The sequence below is a fragment of the Plasmodium knowlesi genome (genome assembly GCF_000006355.2).
Source record: "Plasmodium knowlesi strain H genome assembly, chromosome: 14".
Taxonomy (NCBI): domain Eukaryota; phylum Apicomplexa; class Aconoidasida; order Haemosporida; family Plasmodiidae; genus Plasmodium; species Plasmodium knowlesi.
Window position 1 is genome coordinate 1,772,352 of NC_011915.2, and position 13,670 is coordinate 1,786,021.

The 13,670-nt window shown below is 36.8% G+C and overlaps 2 protein-coding genes and 1 non-coding gene across 3 annotated transcripts; all 3 read right to left on the bottom strand.

The window, feature by feature from the left end:
* Positions 1-232: 232 nt before the first annotated feature.
* Positions 233-1,783, bottom strand: PKNH_1441200 (conserved Plasmodium protein, unknown function; the record flags this gene model as incomplete). Its single annotated transcript, XM_002262255.1, has 1 exon — positions 233-1,783. One exon carries the CDS (start codon positions 1,781-1,783, stop codon positions 233-235), a length of 1,551 nt encoding a protein of 516 aa, XP_002262291.1.
* A 1,573-nt stretch (positions 1,784-3,356) lies between these two features.
* Positions 3,357-3,463, bottom strand: PKNH_1441300. The gene has a single exon (XR_005506411.1). It is a non-coding gene; the product is annotated as a small nucleolar RNA snoR15 (small nucleolar RNA).
* A 1,376-nt stretch (positions 3,464-4,839) lies between these two features.
* On the bottom strand, positions 4,840-7,284 carry PKNH_1441400 (endoplasmin, putative; the record flags this gene model as incomplete). Its single annotated transcript, XM_002262256.1, has 1 exon — positions 4,840-7,284. One exon carries the CDS (start codon positions 7,282-7,284, stop codon positions 4,840-4,842), a length of 2,445 nt encoding a protein of 814 aa, XP_002262292.1.
* Between the last annotated feature and the right edge of the window lie 6,386 nt (positions 7,285-13,670).

Below are 13,670 nucleotides of genomic sequence, written 5' to 3' on the forward strand. Positions count from 1 at the left end.
AAAAAAAAAAAAAAAACTGGGAATGTGTGTGTGGGACGTCGGGGAGTTGGATCTTTTTACGAGGGCACTCTCCAACTAGACATGTAGACATTCCAACAAGGTATATATCTTTGCGTTTTTACAAGTATTGCTTGGTAGTGCACACAGATGAAGATGCCCCTAACAGGCGCTGGTAACCACCACATAACCACATCACTGTTTTACCACCACCACCCTTATTGGGGGTGGTCGATCAAGTAAGGGATAGCATGACGCGCTCCCCCACATCGGCGAAGTCGTCTACGAGCACCTTCTTTAGGAGTGTCGTCGAAATGGAAAATTCAAGGAGTTTGTTCTTCCTCTGTGAGACTGCAAAGATGGAATCCTGGTGAATAATGATGCCCGCCACGTGTCGAAGAAGAGGATGCTTGATCACTTTAATTAGCTCAAAATTGTTAATGTCATATTCTTTAATATCATGCGTTTTGGAGCTACCGACAAAAATATGATCATTTTCTTTGTGAAATAAAATGGAAATTGGGGAAAAAACTGGAATAATTTTTATTAAATTAAAATTCTGGTCATATACATGAACCCCAGTTTGTTTATTCGAAACGTAGCATTTCCCCATGGTGTCAAAATCGAGTCCACGTATTTCTTCATTTCTATTAAGCTTTATAACTAGCCCATTTGATACGTCTTTATAGAAATCTATTGGCTGACCGAGTTCCCCACTGTCAACATCAAAGCGTAGGACAGTACCAGTATTCTGAGAACTTATGTAAAAGTACTGATCATTTTTTTTAATACCATATGGATGTATCATGAGTGGGTTATTCTGTGGGTCTTGTTGGATAAAGGTAGAAATATAGGCCCTCCTATTTGATAACTCTTGTATACTTTCACTAAAATGAAATATTTTGGAGTTTTCTTTAAAGGAATCGGTAACATACAGGCCATTTTCATGAATTAGCAATCCCCTTAAACTTATGCAATTAAAAAATTTTCCTTTTTCTTCAAAAGGTAATAGGACAGATCCTAAATAATAACCATCCCTGGAAAATTTACAGATATTATGAATGGAATTTTTTTTCCTTCCTCCATGAAATGTTACATATAGATATGGACCTTCATTAATCAATGTCTGCACATTGCTTAACTCCACCTTGGTTATATTTTGCATATGACTTGATAAGAACAGTTTCCCATTTGTGTATATCCCTTTGTAATTAACAGGCAAGCAATTCAAATCTTGCAGTACCAGAAAATGGTGCAAAAAGTCGTAAAAAGTATTTATTTCTTTCCTTTCAAGTATTTCCAGGTATGTGTACAAAAGGGAATTTTTTTCTATTTGGCTACTTTCCTTTTTTTCATAGAAAGAAAATAAAATATTCTTGTATGTTCTTATTGAATATTTATAATTGTCCAAATTAGCTTCTTCATAATTCTTGTTGACTTCTGCGTCTGCAATGTCAGATAAGTTGAAGCCCCATTTTTCTAAATTGCTATACACCACTTCCTTGCTGTTAGGGGGGAACCCAAAGGAGTTCAGTAGCTCGCTTGTCGTATCGTCTATGGTGGTCATGATGGGGATATCCCTTGCACTCTTGGTATTCATATTGATGTTACTGTTACTGTTGCTTTTCACAAAAAGGGAAATTACCAGGATGCTTATAATCGATATACCAATTCGCGTTACCAGGTGGAAGAGCCTACTCTTGGGTATTTCATACTGTGCATGCTCATTCGCGCGATGATACTTCCGCTTAAAGGAAGATCCACCGTTCAGAAGCCCCTTCTCCATTGCGTTCGCGTGTGCTGATGCGGCGGCGTGGTCGTGTAAAGTTAATAAGCTACCCCCACAAGGGTTATTTTAACATGTTAAGTCCTTGCCAGTGCTCGGATGCGATAGCCGTAGTTGTGTCAAAACCGTGCTGAGGGTACACCTCAACTGTGTGCTCACTTGACGGGGGAATTTTGGCCTTCCCCTTTTTTTTTTATGGCAGAGTCCTCACCACAAGATATGCCCCCCAAATTATTGGAGATAACGTTTTTTCCAAGATGGGAAGAAACACATATGCTTAGCAATATTTGACGACCTGTCGGAAGGAAATCTCTACTGGCGATAGAAGATGAGCGATGTTCCTAGCCAACGTGTGAGGAGAGTTCTTTTTTTCCACTTTTCTATTGGAATCAATAAAAGCGCGAACACGTTATTTGAAACTCATTTTAAATGCGAGTGTTGCAGGATCTGCAGGAGAGTGCCCCTCGATTTCCACAACGCAACGTACACCGTGCACTACGCACCACACATTGTACACTACACATTACATAAAAAGCATGCTGCACTGTAGGCATTACAAAGCTTCTTCCATCAGAACTTTTCCACGCTTTTCTTCCCTAGTCGGTCGAAATGGTTACGGTTTACACTTTGGAAAAATCAACTTGCGCCTTTTCTTTTTTTTTTTTGCTCAAAGGTATAGACATTTAAGAACCTACACTTGTTTTTCCTCCTTCACTTTAATAGTTTTTGTTCCCTTTTTTTTTTTTTTTTTTTTTTTTTTTGTGGGGGCTACTTCACCAACGAATGTTTAAAAGCATGGATACAAGGATACCCCTTGCGAATGCTCCAAATTTATATGCCATTCTTACACTGCATGTGGTACGCCAATTTTATCCTCCTTTGGTGTGCTTATTATTAAGTGCCGCGAAAAAAATATTACATTCTTCTTGTGGACGCAGAAAAAAAGTAGTACCACAATGCGAAGGAAAAAAAAAAAATAACACTTAAATTATCACAAAATTGTTGATAGAGGAGGTGATACTATAGTGATCACCGTAAGAACGTCTGCACACAAATTGTGTACAGGTGCAGAGAAAACACAACGCCGCTTTCTTTTTTTCTTCTTAACGAAAACTCCAGTTGTATGTTATGGACACATTCGGGGGATGAGAATGATACCTTTACCACACAACTGTGTGTGAACAGAATTCGTATTTAAAGTGCATATCCCAATAAGATTCAACTCGTTTGCATGCCTTTTTTATCGGTTGAGGAGAATTTTCCCCATGGGGAAATAGAAATTATAAGGGGACTCTACAGCTATTCATGTGTACCCTTAAAGATACATCCACACATGAGAAAATGTTAAGCTTTCATGTGAAAAGTAAAAAAAAAAAAAGAAAAAAAAATAGAACCCCGTAAAACATTGGTGTAGTGTCCACCATCACGTTAAGCATATATACTTCTCAGAAATGGTGTCACGTCTTTGGATGACTCCTCCAAAGGAAGATGGGCATGCATATTGGAAGCGTACATAACGACTGCACATGTGCCAACAGCGCTTACGCCAAAATCGATAACCAATTTTTAACCTCCCATTTGCATTTTCCTCATTTTATCAGATTGAAAACTACTCGCTTTTGTCGCTCATTTCGCTTCATGTAGCCCCTTGTAGATAGCTAAAAGGAGCACGAGTAAAAGCATCGCCGTTTTCTTTTATCATCACGTTGTAAGAAAGAGTTGAGGATATATGGCAAGGTAAATTAGTTTTTACTTTTGTGCTGAGGACGGAATTTGAAAATATATCACGTCGGATGGCAACACGGAAAAAGTGATTGGTAAACAAATTAACGGGAAACATTTAAAATGAAAAAGATTACTAGCCGTTACGTACGTTCCTGTTCAACGAAACAGGCTATATAACAAAGTTAAGTTTTAAATGTTGTTAAGGTTTCATGCGTGCTCGTCCTTGAAGAAGAGAGCAAACTATTACATTCATATGTTTACGGATGTACCATATGCGCGATATGTATTTATATTTATATTTATATTTATGTATTTTTTTTTTTTTTTTTTTTTTTTTTTTATTTTAGCTAGCTGAAAATTTGCAATCATACCATGGTCCTGCGTGGTGACAAATTGACCTCATTGGGGTTGAATGAAATCGCAGAGAAAAGGCAACTCAACTTATGCTTCCAAAATTCAAAGAATAATTAAAAAAGGAGGTACAACGCATTGGGGCATACTAAACGAAGAAGGAGCCATTACGGAGAATGTACTTTTCAGCGTTTTCCATTCCACAAAGCTCCCTGAGCGATGCGTGAACTCCTCTTTTTGTGCGTTGCTAACATGGGATGAAAGAAGCGTCTGGCATTAAAGTGTTATTCTTCACACATTCGCGTAACAAAGGGGGTGGTTAACTTTCATAACTGCATTTTTGCACAACATTCATATGGTAAAAGGGTTACACTCTTCACCACATTTGCGTAAAAAAATTATGTGTAAGTGTACGTGCGTGCATTATCTGCAAATTGCAGGGGTGGGCAACACATATGCTCATTAAATGATTGGCACGTACGAAATCTGCATTCCATACGTGTGTAGTGGTAGAGTTTTTTTTTTTCTTCTTCTTTTTATCTTAAATGAAAAGTTACGTAAAAGCGTTTTTATGAACATACATAAAAAGGGTGCTTTTATTTAAAATAGGAATTGTAAAAGAGTGAAGAAATAATGGAAAAAAAAGAAACGTGCATTTCGCTTGTATACAATTAGGAGCTAATATAAATTAGCATATATATCTATATATAAAAGTGATGAGTGCAATTTCTGTACTTTTTACTAATTTCGCGTGTGGGTTTTCTTTTTTTTTTTTTCACGTGCACACTAGTGAGTCTTCTTCATTCATCCAGGAATACTATAACAATGGCTAGAGCCGATGTCACCGGTGGAAAATTAACTGGGTTCGCTTTTCCCGTTCCATCCGATGCGAGTTAACAGGTAGGTAAACATATATATATACACACATGTGTGTGTGCAAGTATATAATGTATGGTTCTGCGCCTTCACCCGCGGCGAGCTTACAATTCGTCGTTCTTCGAAGAGGACTCGGTCGCGGAATCCTGCTTCTGTATCTCGTCGTCGATGTTGATCTCCTCATGGAACTTCTGTCCATCGCCAGAGTCCTCCTGTTCCAATTTCTTGGTCTCGAAGATAGCTGGGTCCAAATCATCAATCTTGAGGTTGTTGTCTACACCCAGCTTCTGGTTAATGTGGTCATACACAATTTGCGCTAAATCTGCAGTGTCCTCCAGGTCAAAGCCTGATGCCAATTTCGCAGACTGGTAAATAATTTTAATGCTTTCAGTTAATTGAGAATCTTTTGGATTGGAAACTGATCTTTTTAACAAGTCTATCATGATTGGATGGTCAGGATTTATTTCTAAAATTTTTTGACCACTCATAGCTCTTATTTGGTCTGAATTATTAACATTTATCTTCATGAGTTTTTCCATTTGTCCTGATAATCCCCATTCTGTGGAGACGACCGCACACGGAGCGTCAACAAGTCTTCTCGAAATTTCCACCTTGAAGATTTGATTTCTCAAGGTATCCGAAATGACATCAATTAATGCCTTGTACATTTTTTTTACTTTTTCCTCTTTTTTTTTTTCATCTTCTGTTAAGTCGAAGGTAATTTCTCCCTTCTGAATGGACTTGAATTTTTTTCCGTCATATTCTTGTACCCTCTGAACACAGGATTCATCCACGGACTCGGTTAAAAAGACAACATCGATATTCTTCTTTTTGAAAATCTGCAATTGTGGAATTTTTGACAAATATTCATACGATTCTCCAGAAGCATAGTAGATAAACTTCTGGTCGGGTTTCATATTTTCTATGTAAGTATCTAATGAAATACTCTTGGGGTGTAACATGGTTTTGAATAAAAGTAACTTAACAATTTTATTCCTGTTGATATCATCCTCATAACATCCTGTTTTTAAATACTTCCTGTACTCTTTGTATATTAATTTGTACGTACTGGGTTCATTAATTTTTTTTTGGATATCTTTTTTTTTCTCCTCATCCGTTTCTTTGGCTAGTTCTGCTCTTAATTCCTCCTTGTTTTTTTTTCCATTCAAGTACAGGGTTCGGAAGGTATCCAGGATTTTTCTGACAATTCTTTTCGACACAGCTTTTAGAATTTTATTCTGTTGTAATTGCTCTCTCGACACGTTAAGAGGGAGATCGTCACTGTCTACAACTCCCTTTACAAAGCTCATATATCTGGGGAGGAATTCCACAAACTCGTCTGCTACAAGAACTCTCCTAACGTACAATTTGATGGAATTCTGTTTGGTGAACAAGTGGTCATTTATGGATGGAGCTCTGGACGGGATGTATATTAAACACTTAAATTCGATTTCTCCCTCTGCGAAGAAGTGTATATGATACAGGGGTTCATCATTGAAGCCGGATAGTACACTGAAGAATTTCTTGTAATCTGCGTCGGTTAACTCTTTGGGTGGCCTTAACCAAATAGGTTTCTGTTCATTCATTAGTTTCCATTTTTTTACTTTCTTCTCTACAGTTCTTGTCTTTTTGTTTGGGTCATCCGTCTCCTCCACTTTAACGCTGTCATAGTTCGGATCGTTTTCCATTTCCTTGGCTATATCGGCCAGTACTTCCTCCGTGTACACATTTTCATGTAGCAGATAAATTGGGTATTGAATGAACTGACTGTACTTGGAAATTAAGTCTACCAACTTTTTGTCATTCATCAAGTTGGTGGCGTCCTCCTTCAAGTGTAACGATATTCTCGTTCCTCTCTTAAGGGTAGATCCTCTGGGGTCCTTATAAATGGTAAATTTAGCGTCAGCGGTAGATTCCCAGATATACTGCTCATCATTATTATTCTTCGTGTACACGATTACCTTGTCTGCCACTAAAAATGCAGAGTAAAACCCTACCCCGAATTGACCTATCAGACTCATGTCACCTCCACTTTTTGATATAGCTTCCAAAAAGTTTGATGTGCCTGACTTGGCAATCGTTCCCAAGTTGTTAATCAGGTCTTCCTTTGTCATACCTATACCTGTGTCCGTGATGGATAAAATGTTCTTCTCCTTGTTGGCTGATATTCTTATTTCCAATTTTTTCTCCTCTCCTAATACATTTTCATCCGACAGAGACAAGAATCGTATTTTCTCCAACGCGTCCGCTGCATTGGAAATTAGTTCTCTTAGGAATACCTCCTTCTGCGTGTATAAGGAATTCACAATTATATCCATCATTCTGGTAACCTCCGTTTGGTACTGATGTTGTTCTATGCCTGAAGTTGGTTTTTCACTGTCGGAAATTTCTGGGATGTTATCTGCATCTTTCTTTGGTTCTTCTTTACTCTCTTTCTCCTCTACTTTTCCTTCATTACTTTCGCAGAGCACATTGCAGCTTTGGGGTACCCAATTAGGGACCAGCGCGCAGATGAAAACTGCGCAGAGGAACACTCTGTTGAGTTTCATTTTGTCAGATGTGGGTCGTATGTCTTGCTCTTTTATTAAGTCCCCTCGGGTCACTCCGGATACGTTGCTAACCTTCCAGAGCAAATCGGTCAGGAATAACAATTACTACTGGATAAAAATCACTGGCCAGGAATTAATTATCCCTCACTGATCTTCCTGGCACAAACAACTCTTGCACAAGCACACAATTAGAGGGGGCACAAGAACACGCATGTATATTATACAAGTACACGTACATATACAAATAGACTTGCGCCCTTACTGCTCCTCCGTTCTAATTAAATTAAAATTTACACAATGTATATTCAAGCGAGATTGCTCATAGGCACATGGAGCCCTTCTCTCTGTTTCTAAGTTGAGCACGTTGCTACTGGTTGTCTGAGTTTTCGTGGTGGAAGCAGAAAATGGGGCCACCCTTTTTACACGGTTCTTGTTGCGTGGGCTTACGCGTGTGTTATATATGTAACTATATATGAAAACATTTATGCCTATGCATGCTACAAACGTGTAATGACGCAAACGTTCAAACGAGATCTGCTACGCTTTTATGCCTGTTAAGTCGCTTTCCCGTAAAGTACGATCTTAAAAAAAAAAAAAAAAAAAAAAAACAAGAAAACAAGAAAAGATAAGTGAACCAATGGTATGTACAAATATGCAATATATGCAAAAAAAAAAAAAAAAAAAAAAAAAAAAAACCAAACAAACAAACAAAAATGGAAATATATACGATAAAAGGAAAAAAAATAAATTAAGCTTACAAGATGAAGAAAGAAGTTCATGTACATATAGCAAGTCGGAAAAAATTATATTAATAAATTTAGGTGAAAAAAAAAAAAATTGCACAAAAATGTAAGCATGAAATTTCATTCTTACATGTAAAATAAAAAAAAAAAAACAAAAAAACAAAAAAAAAAAAATAATTAAAGTAAAATTATTGCTCTACTTAGGAATGGAATAAACTGTGTATTCAAAGGAAATAAAAAGAAGCTACATAATTTCCCGTGCCCTAAACCTTAACGCTATATGTGTATTTTTTTATTTTATTTTTTGAATTACATTAAGGAGGATCCACTTGTGTTATATTATATGCTTCGTTGGGGGCATGTGATATATGTATGCAAAAGATAGGTGCTATATGTATGGGCTCATCTAGGGACCTTTTTTCCCCGTGAGAGGATAAATGTGCTATATGGCTTGCGTGAAAAAGAAACGGCTACACAGTTCGACTTGATTTGGGTAAGCTGCTCAGTCACATTCACATTGGACCTAGCATTTATTTTCCATTCACATTAATATCCACATTAATATCCACATTAACATCGACATTAACATCCACAGCTACAGTTACATGGTGATATATATTTTTGTCCCCCTTTGGAATGAACAAAAACGGGGGAACAGTGAAATGTTCCAACTGGGTAGCCAATTCGTCCTTTTTTCAGGAAATCTGCGTTTTTTTTTTTTTTAAACCGTAGCTAATTAGAAAATGTGGACGAAGGAAGGGGTAAGGATTGTGCACTTTTTTGTGGCATGAAAATATAATGCTTTCGCAGGGGATGTCCTCACATTGCACACATAAAATAAAGCACACCATTTTAGTGGTTTGATAAGGGGGGATGTCCCGAAACACGGCAACGTCAGCTCCACACCATTTACATTTCGCTTTTATTTCACTCTATCTGCGGAACCTGCCACACTGAAGTGTTAAAACAAAAATGCACATGAAGCACCAAACATGTGTAAGCAAAAATGCAAATTCCCACATGTGTACACGTAACTGCCCATGTAGTATATACATAAGCACATTGGGGCGTGACGCCGTTAATGTTTAGAGGTAGCCATATGGTACCACTTTTCCAAATAAACAAGTGCAAAGCAGCCCCTTGGTGGAGTTAGCATAGTTATAATTTTTTATATTGATAAAAAGGAAAAAAAAAAAAAAAAAAAGGAACGCGTGCCAAATGAATAAAATGCGCCTCCTTAAGGGGAACAAGATTTCCCAAGCTCAGCACAAATGCAGCCATATGAGGATAAATTTTTGGAACGCACGCTTTGGGGGGAGACTTTTTTTTTTTTTTTTTTTTGCCATTCACATTGCGATGTAAGAGGATACATTTGTCTGTTTCCAAAATAGCTTATCCCTTCTTGTTTACTCCCCTTATACACTTTCTTGTGCATTAATACACAGTGTAGCATTTCTGAGGAGCAGCTTTTCGCCGAATGGAGGAAAGGAGCAGGATGGCACATTGAATTTCGTGAAAGTACCTTAAAAGCATTAGCCTCCTCTTTTCTTATGTGGAGAAGCATAGAGCTCCCTTTTCGCAAACCCCACTGTTGGTTTCTATTTAACCATTGTGTATGGCCCATCAAAAAAAGCGGCATCTTCGGGGGATGCCAAGTGAGTAAATCCGACATCCATACATTTCCATAATACTACCAACATATAACCAATCGATTGCAATAATTGTCGTCTCATCGTTTGAGGTTATAATTCCTTTATTAACAAAACATGTGTACAGAGAAGGAGATGCAAATTATTGTGGCAAATTCATCTGAAAAAGGCATGAATGGGTGGAGAAAAAAAATGTACAACAAGGAAATTAATCGAACAAGTAAATAACCCTTAATCGCAAAATATATCCATTCAGGAGTATGCGAAAAATGTGTACAAATTGTACACACATATCCACGTCTTTTACGCGCAACCGTCGATACTTAACCGAATTTTCCTTGACGATGAGACGGTTTCCTTCACTGGAAATTCTTTTTCTTTCCTTTTTCGATTGCTCGTTTTTTTTTTTTTTTTTTTTTTTTTGTAAGAAAAAAACACACCAGTTACGCTAAAGGGGTAATTCTAAAAAAGGTAAATAGGAGTATGAACAAACATCTATGTATCTTATACATAGTTTATTTTTTCTGAAGGGATAAGGAACAAATTAGCGTGTCGTTATGCACACTGGTAATTTTTTCCTTACCATTTAATTCTTTTCTGCTTCGCTGATTTCTAAATTTGCGTGGGATGGAACGCATGCAAATGGCGAGGTGTCTCTGCATCGGGGAAACTCCCTCTTCGAAACACGCCTAAACATTTTTGTACAAAATGCCTCTTTGTAATGTCCTCCCCAAAATAACGTGTGAATGTTCATTCAAAACTTATTAAAAGGAGGGGGGGGGGAAAAGAGTTGTCTTTACTTTTTATTAATTTTTGTTCCATCGGTGGAGAAATAATCTGCCGCTCTACATGTTGGGGCTACTAGGCATGTCATATAAAAAAAGCAATAGCAACCATTTGTCCACATCCTTTATTTCTTTTTTTTTATTTTTTAAATGTTTGGCAGAATGGGAGTATAAGTTTCTCCGTAAACCTCCCCGCATTTTGCCAAGCATTGTTGTATTTTATTTTTATTTTATTTTTTTAATATATTTTTTTGCCTAAATTTATTTGATCACTTTCTGTTCCGTATATGTGTAAGTCGTATATTCTCCTCTCTTCAGAGAAACAAAATTCAGTGGTGCTATGTGTATTTGCACGTAGCTTTAGGTGTACGTAACCTGAGTTAACGATTCTACAAGTACATGCGGGGAGTCTACACACAAGTGTTTATATATATATATATATATATAAATATGCGTAGGGCCCCCCCCCCTTTCGCGAGTAACTCCCCCAGGATTAGCCAAACATATAGAACAAAGAGCACAAAATTGCCAAGAGTATTATTCCCATTTACCCACTTCATCGATTTACATTCTTATGGAAGCTTCCGAGAAATCGATCCGCCAGTTGCATTTCCCCCTTTTTGAATTTTTAAATGCAAAAGGGGGAATGGCAGGAAAATGTAACTGCTACATGTAAACAGTGTAAAGAGAGGTGAAAAAGAAAATAAGTATAAAAGGGGGAATGAAGCCATTGAATAATGAGACACTAGCCGGAATGGCGGATGGGAACCCTGAGCATTAATACATAGACATGAAAAAAACACATTTAGCCCGTTTTAGGAAATTCCTGTGCTTATTTTTGCGCTTGCATTTACCTGCCCACGCACCTTTATCACTTTTTCTGCACAGAATTTGAAAAAAAAAAAAAAAAAAAACGCTTCGCTTTTTCACCAGCGTGTGTGCGATTGGTTCATTACGTAAGTTTACGGTGCTTTTTTTTTTTTTTTTTTGCCCTTTCCATTTAACTTTTTTCTTTCCGCTTTCCACATTTTGTATCTCTATGAAGTGCTCGTAATTCGCTTATTTTTTTTTTTTTTTTTCAAAGTAGCAGTTATCCTCGTACAAATGAGCGCGCGTGTCCCAGTGTGTGTTCACCAAACGTATGTATGCTTACACATCCACGCGCATGTGAAGAAAGGAGCCCAGGAGTTTAGCACATGTCAGCAGAAGTACAAACGTAATATTACACCAAAGGGATACCTTCTTAAAAAAGAACAGTACCCCTTCAGGAGAAAACGAATCAACATTCACAAAGTGTACTCCATTTAAATCGGATTCGGATTTTTTTCTAAGCGAATTACTAATCACAGTTTGTGCCCTCTCATTTGGCTGGGAAGTACGACTACACTTCCTTCCTTTTATTTATTTATTTATTTATTTTTTTCTTCTTTTCTGTTTTCGCGTCCTCCATGACATGTATTAGAAGAGCATTATTAGATAAGTGCAATTTGTTTTATTAAACTATTCTAAGCTTACAAGTACACACATGTGAACGCACATATTCACATAACCGTATTAACTTATGTGCTGATGGGCTTGTATGACTATGCACGATGTGTAGCCATATTGATAATATTAACATCGCAACATATTTAATGCGCCCATTACTGTGATGTACTTTCCTCTCCCCCCCCTTTCCCACATATACATTATATGCTATATTAGCATGCCGTGTTATTAATACATTTCTTTGTATTTCCACATTGATGCGGTATTTATCTCTTGTTTCTTTTTTTTTCTTCTTTTTCTTCATTTTATTTTATTACTATTTTAGAGTCATCCGAACGTTTTCTTTTCTGTTACCCCGCTATGTATGTCTATCATCCCAATTTCCACCATATGTTCGGAGTAATTTTCCTTTTGGTGAAAAAAATATGAGTTTACTTTTAAGCATCATAATACTTTTCCTTCACGTTGGCGACTCCATGTGGTTAATGTTTTTTGTTTTTATGAAGGGGAATGTTGAAAAAGAGGAACATGGAAAAAAAAAAAAATTGATAACTGAAGGATTAACATTTTTCCTACCTACGGCATGATCTGTCATTCTTTCTTTTGGTCCTTCCCCTCTACATTTGAGACATTCACAAAAAGTATCGTTACAGAATCAGCGTAGACACAGTTCGTTTTTGCCCCTTGCGATGGGCTCATTGTATAAGCAACACCGTGCGTGTACATAAGGATAGGAGAGCATTTTCACGCATATATATTATTATAATCACTACCATATATGTGTACTCATTCCTTTTTTCCTTGGATAATTAAAAGGAGTGCAAAAAAAAAAATATATATATATATGGGGTCACCCTACTTGGTAGCAATGCACGTTTATAAGTATGTGTTAAATAAATTTTACAGCTTGCACCATTTCTTTAATGCGCGCGCGTGCGTGCATGTCTGGGTGTAAAACTACTTGTCTTCACACATGGGTATTTCCTTCTCTATTGTTAAATTAGCCATTTCGTTTGGATTCAATGGGCAGAGTTATTAATGCATTTTTGTTCCCTCGCCTACACCCCTATTCTACATTATTATAATTGGTTATTATAATTACTATTATTATTTTATTTAATTTTTTTCGTACAATTATCCGTTACTGGTAATTTCATTAGGATTGTAAATGTGTTTATCTATACCGAAATTTTTTCCTTGCGAATGTGTATGGGCGTGTGTATGTGTGTGTGTGCTAACTCGCCTTTTCCCTTGGTCAACAGCCGATACATCACTCACAATTGTCAGATACTGCGCTGTAAACATTAAGATGGCACATAACATAACAATCACAATAAGCATAACAATAACGATAGTACAATGTCCTTTTTACATAACTCTATTTTTGCTTAATATTGTTAAGCACTAAAAAATGATTCATTCATCTCTTTGTGATGAGGTCCAACATAGTAATGATGGACTTGATTTCAAGTTTGGCGAAGACTTGAAGGGAATGAAAATTTGCCTGTCATACCATCTAAGAAGTTTTTTTTTTTTTTTTTTTTTTTTTTTTTTTTTTTTTTATAGCATACAATTCGATCCCAATAAAAGTGATTCATGTTTTTGTTTCATTCTAATTCGTTCTGCTTTAGGCTAATTCGTTTTTATTATTACTTCACATTGATCATTTTTTTTTTTTTTTTTTTTTTTTTTTTTTTTTTTTGGCGTCTAATGGGTGCGTG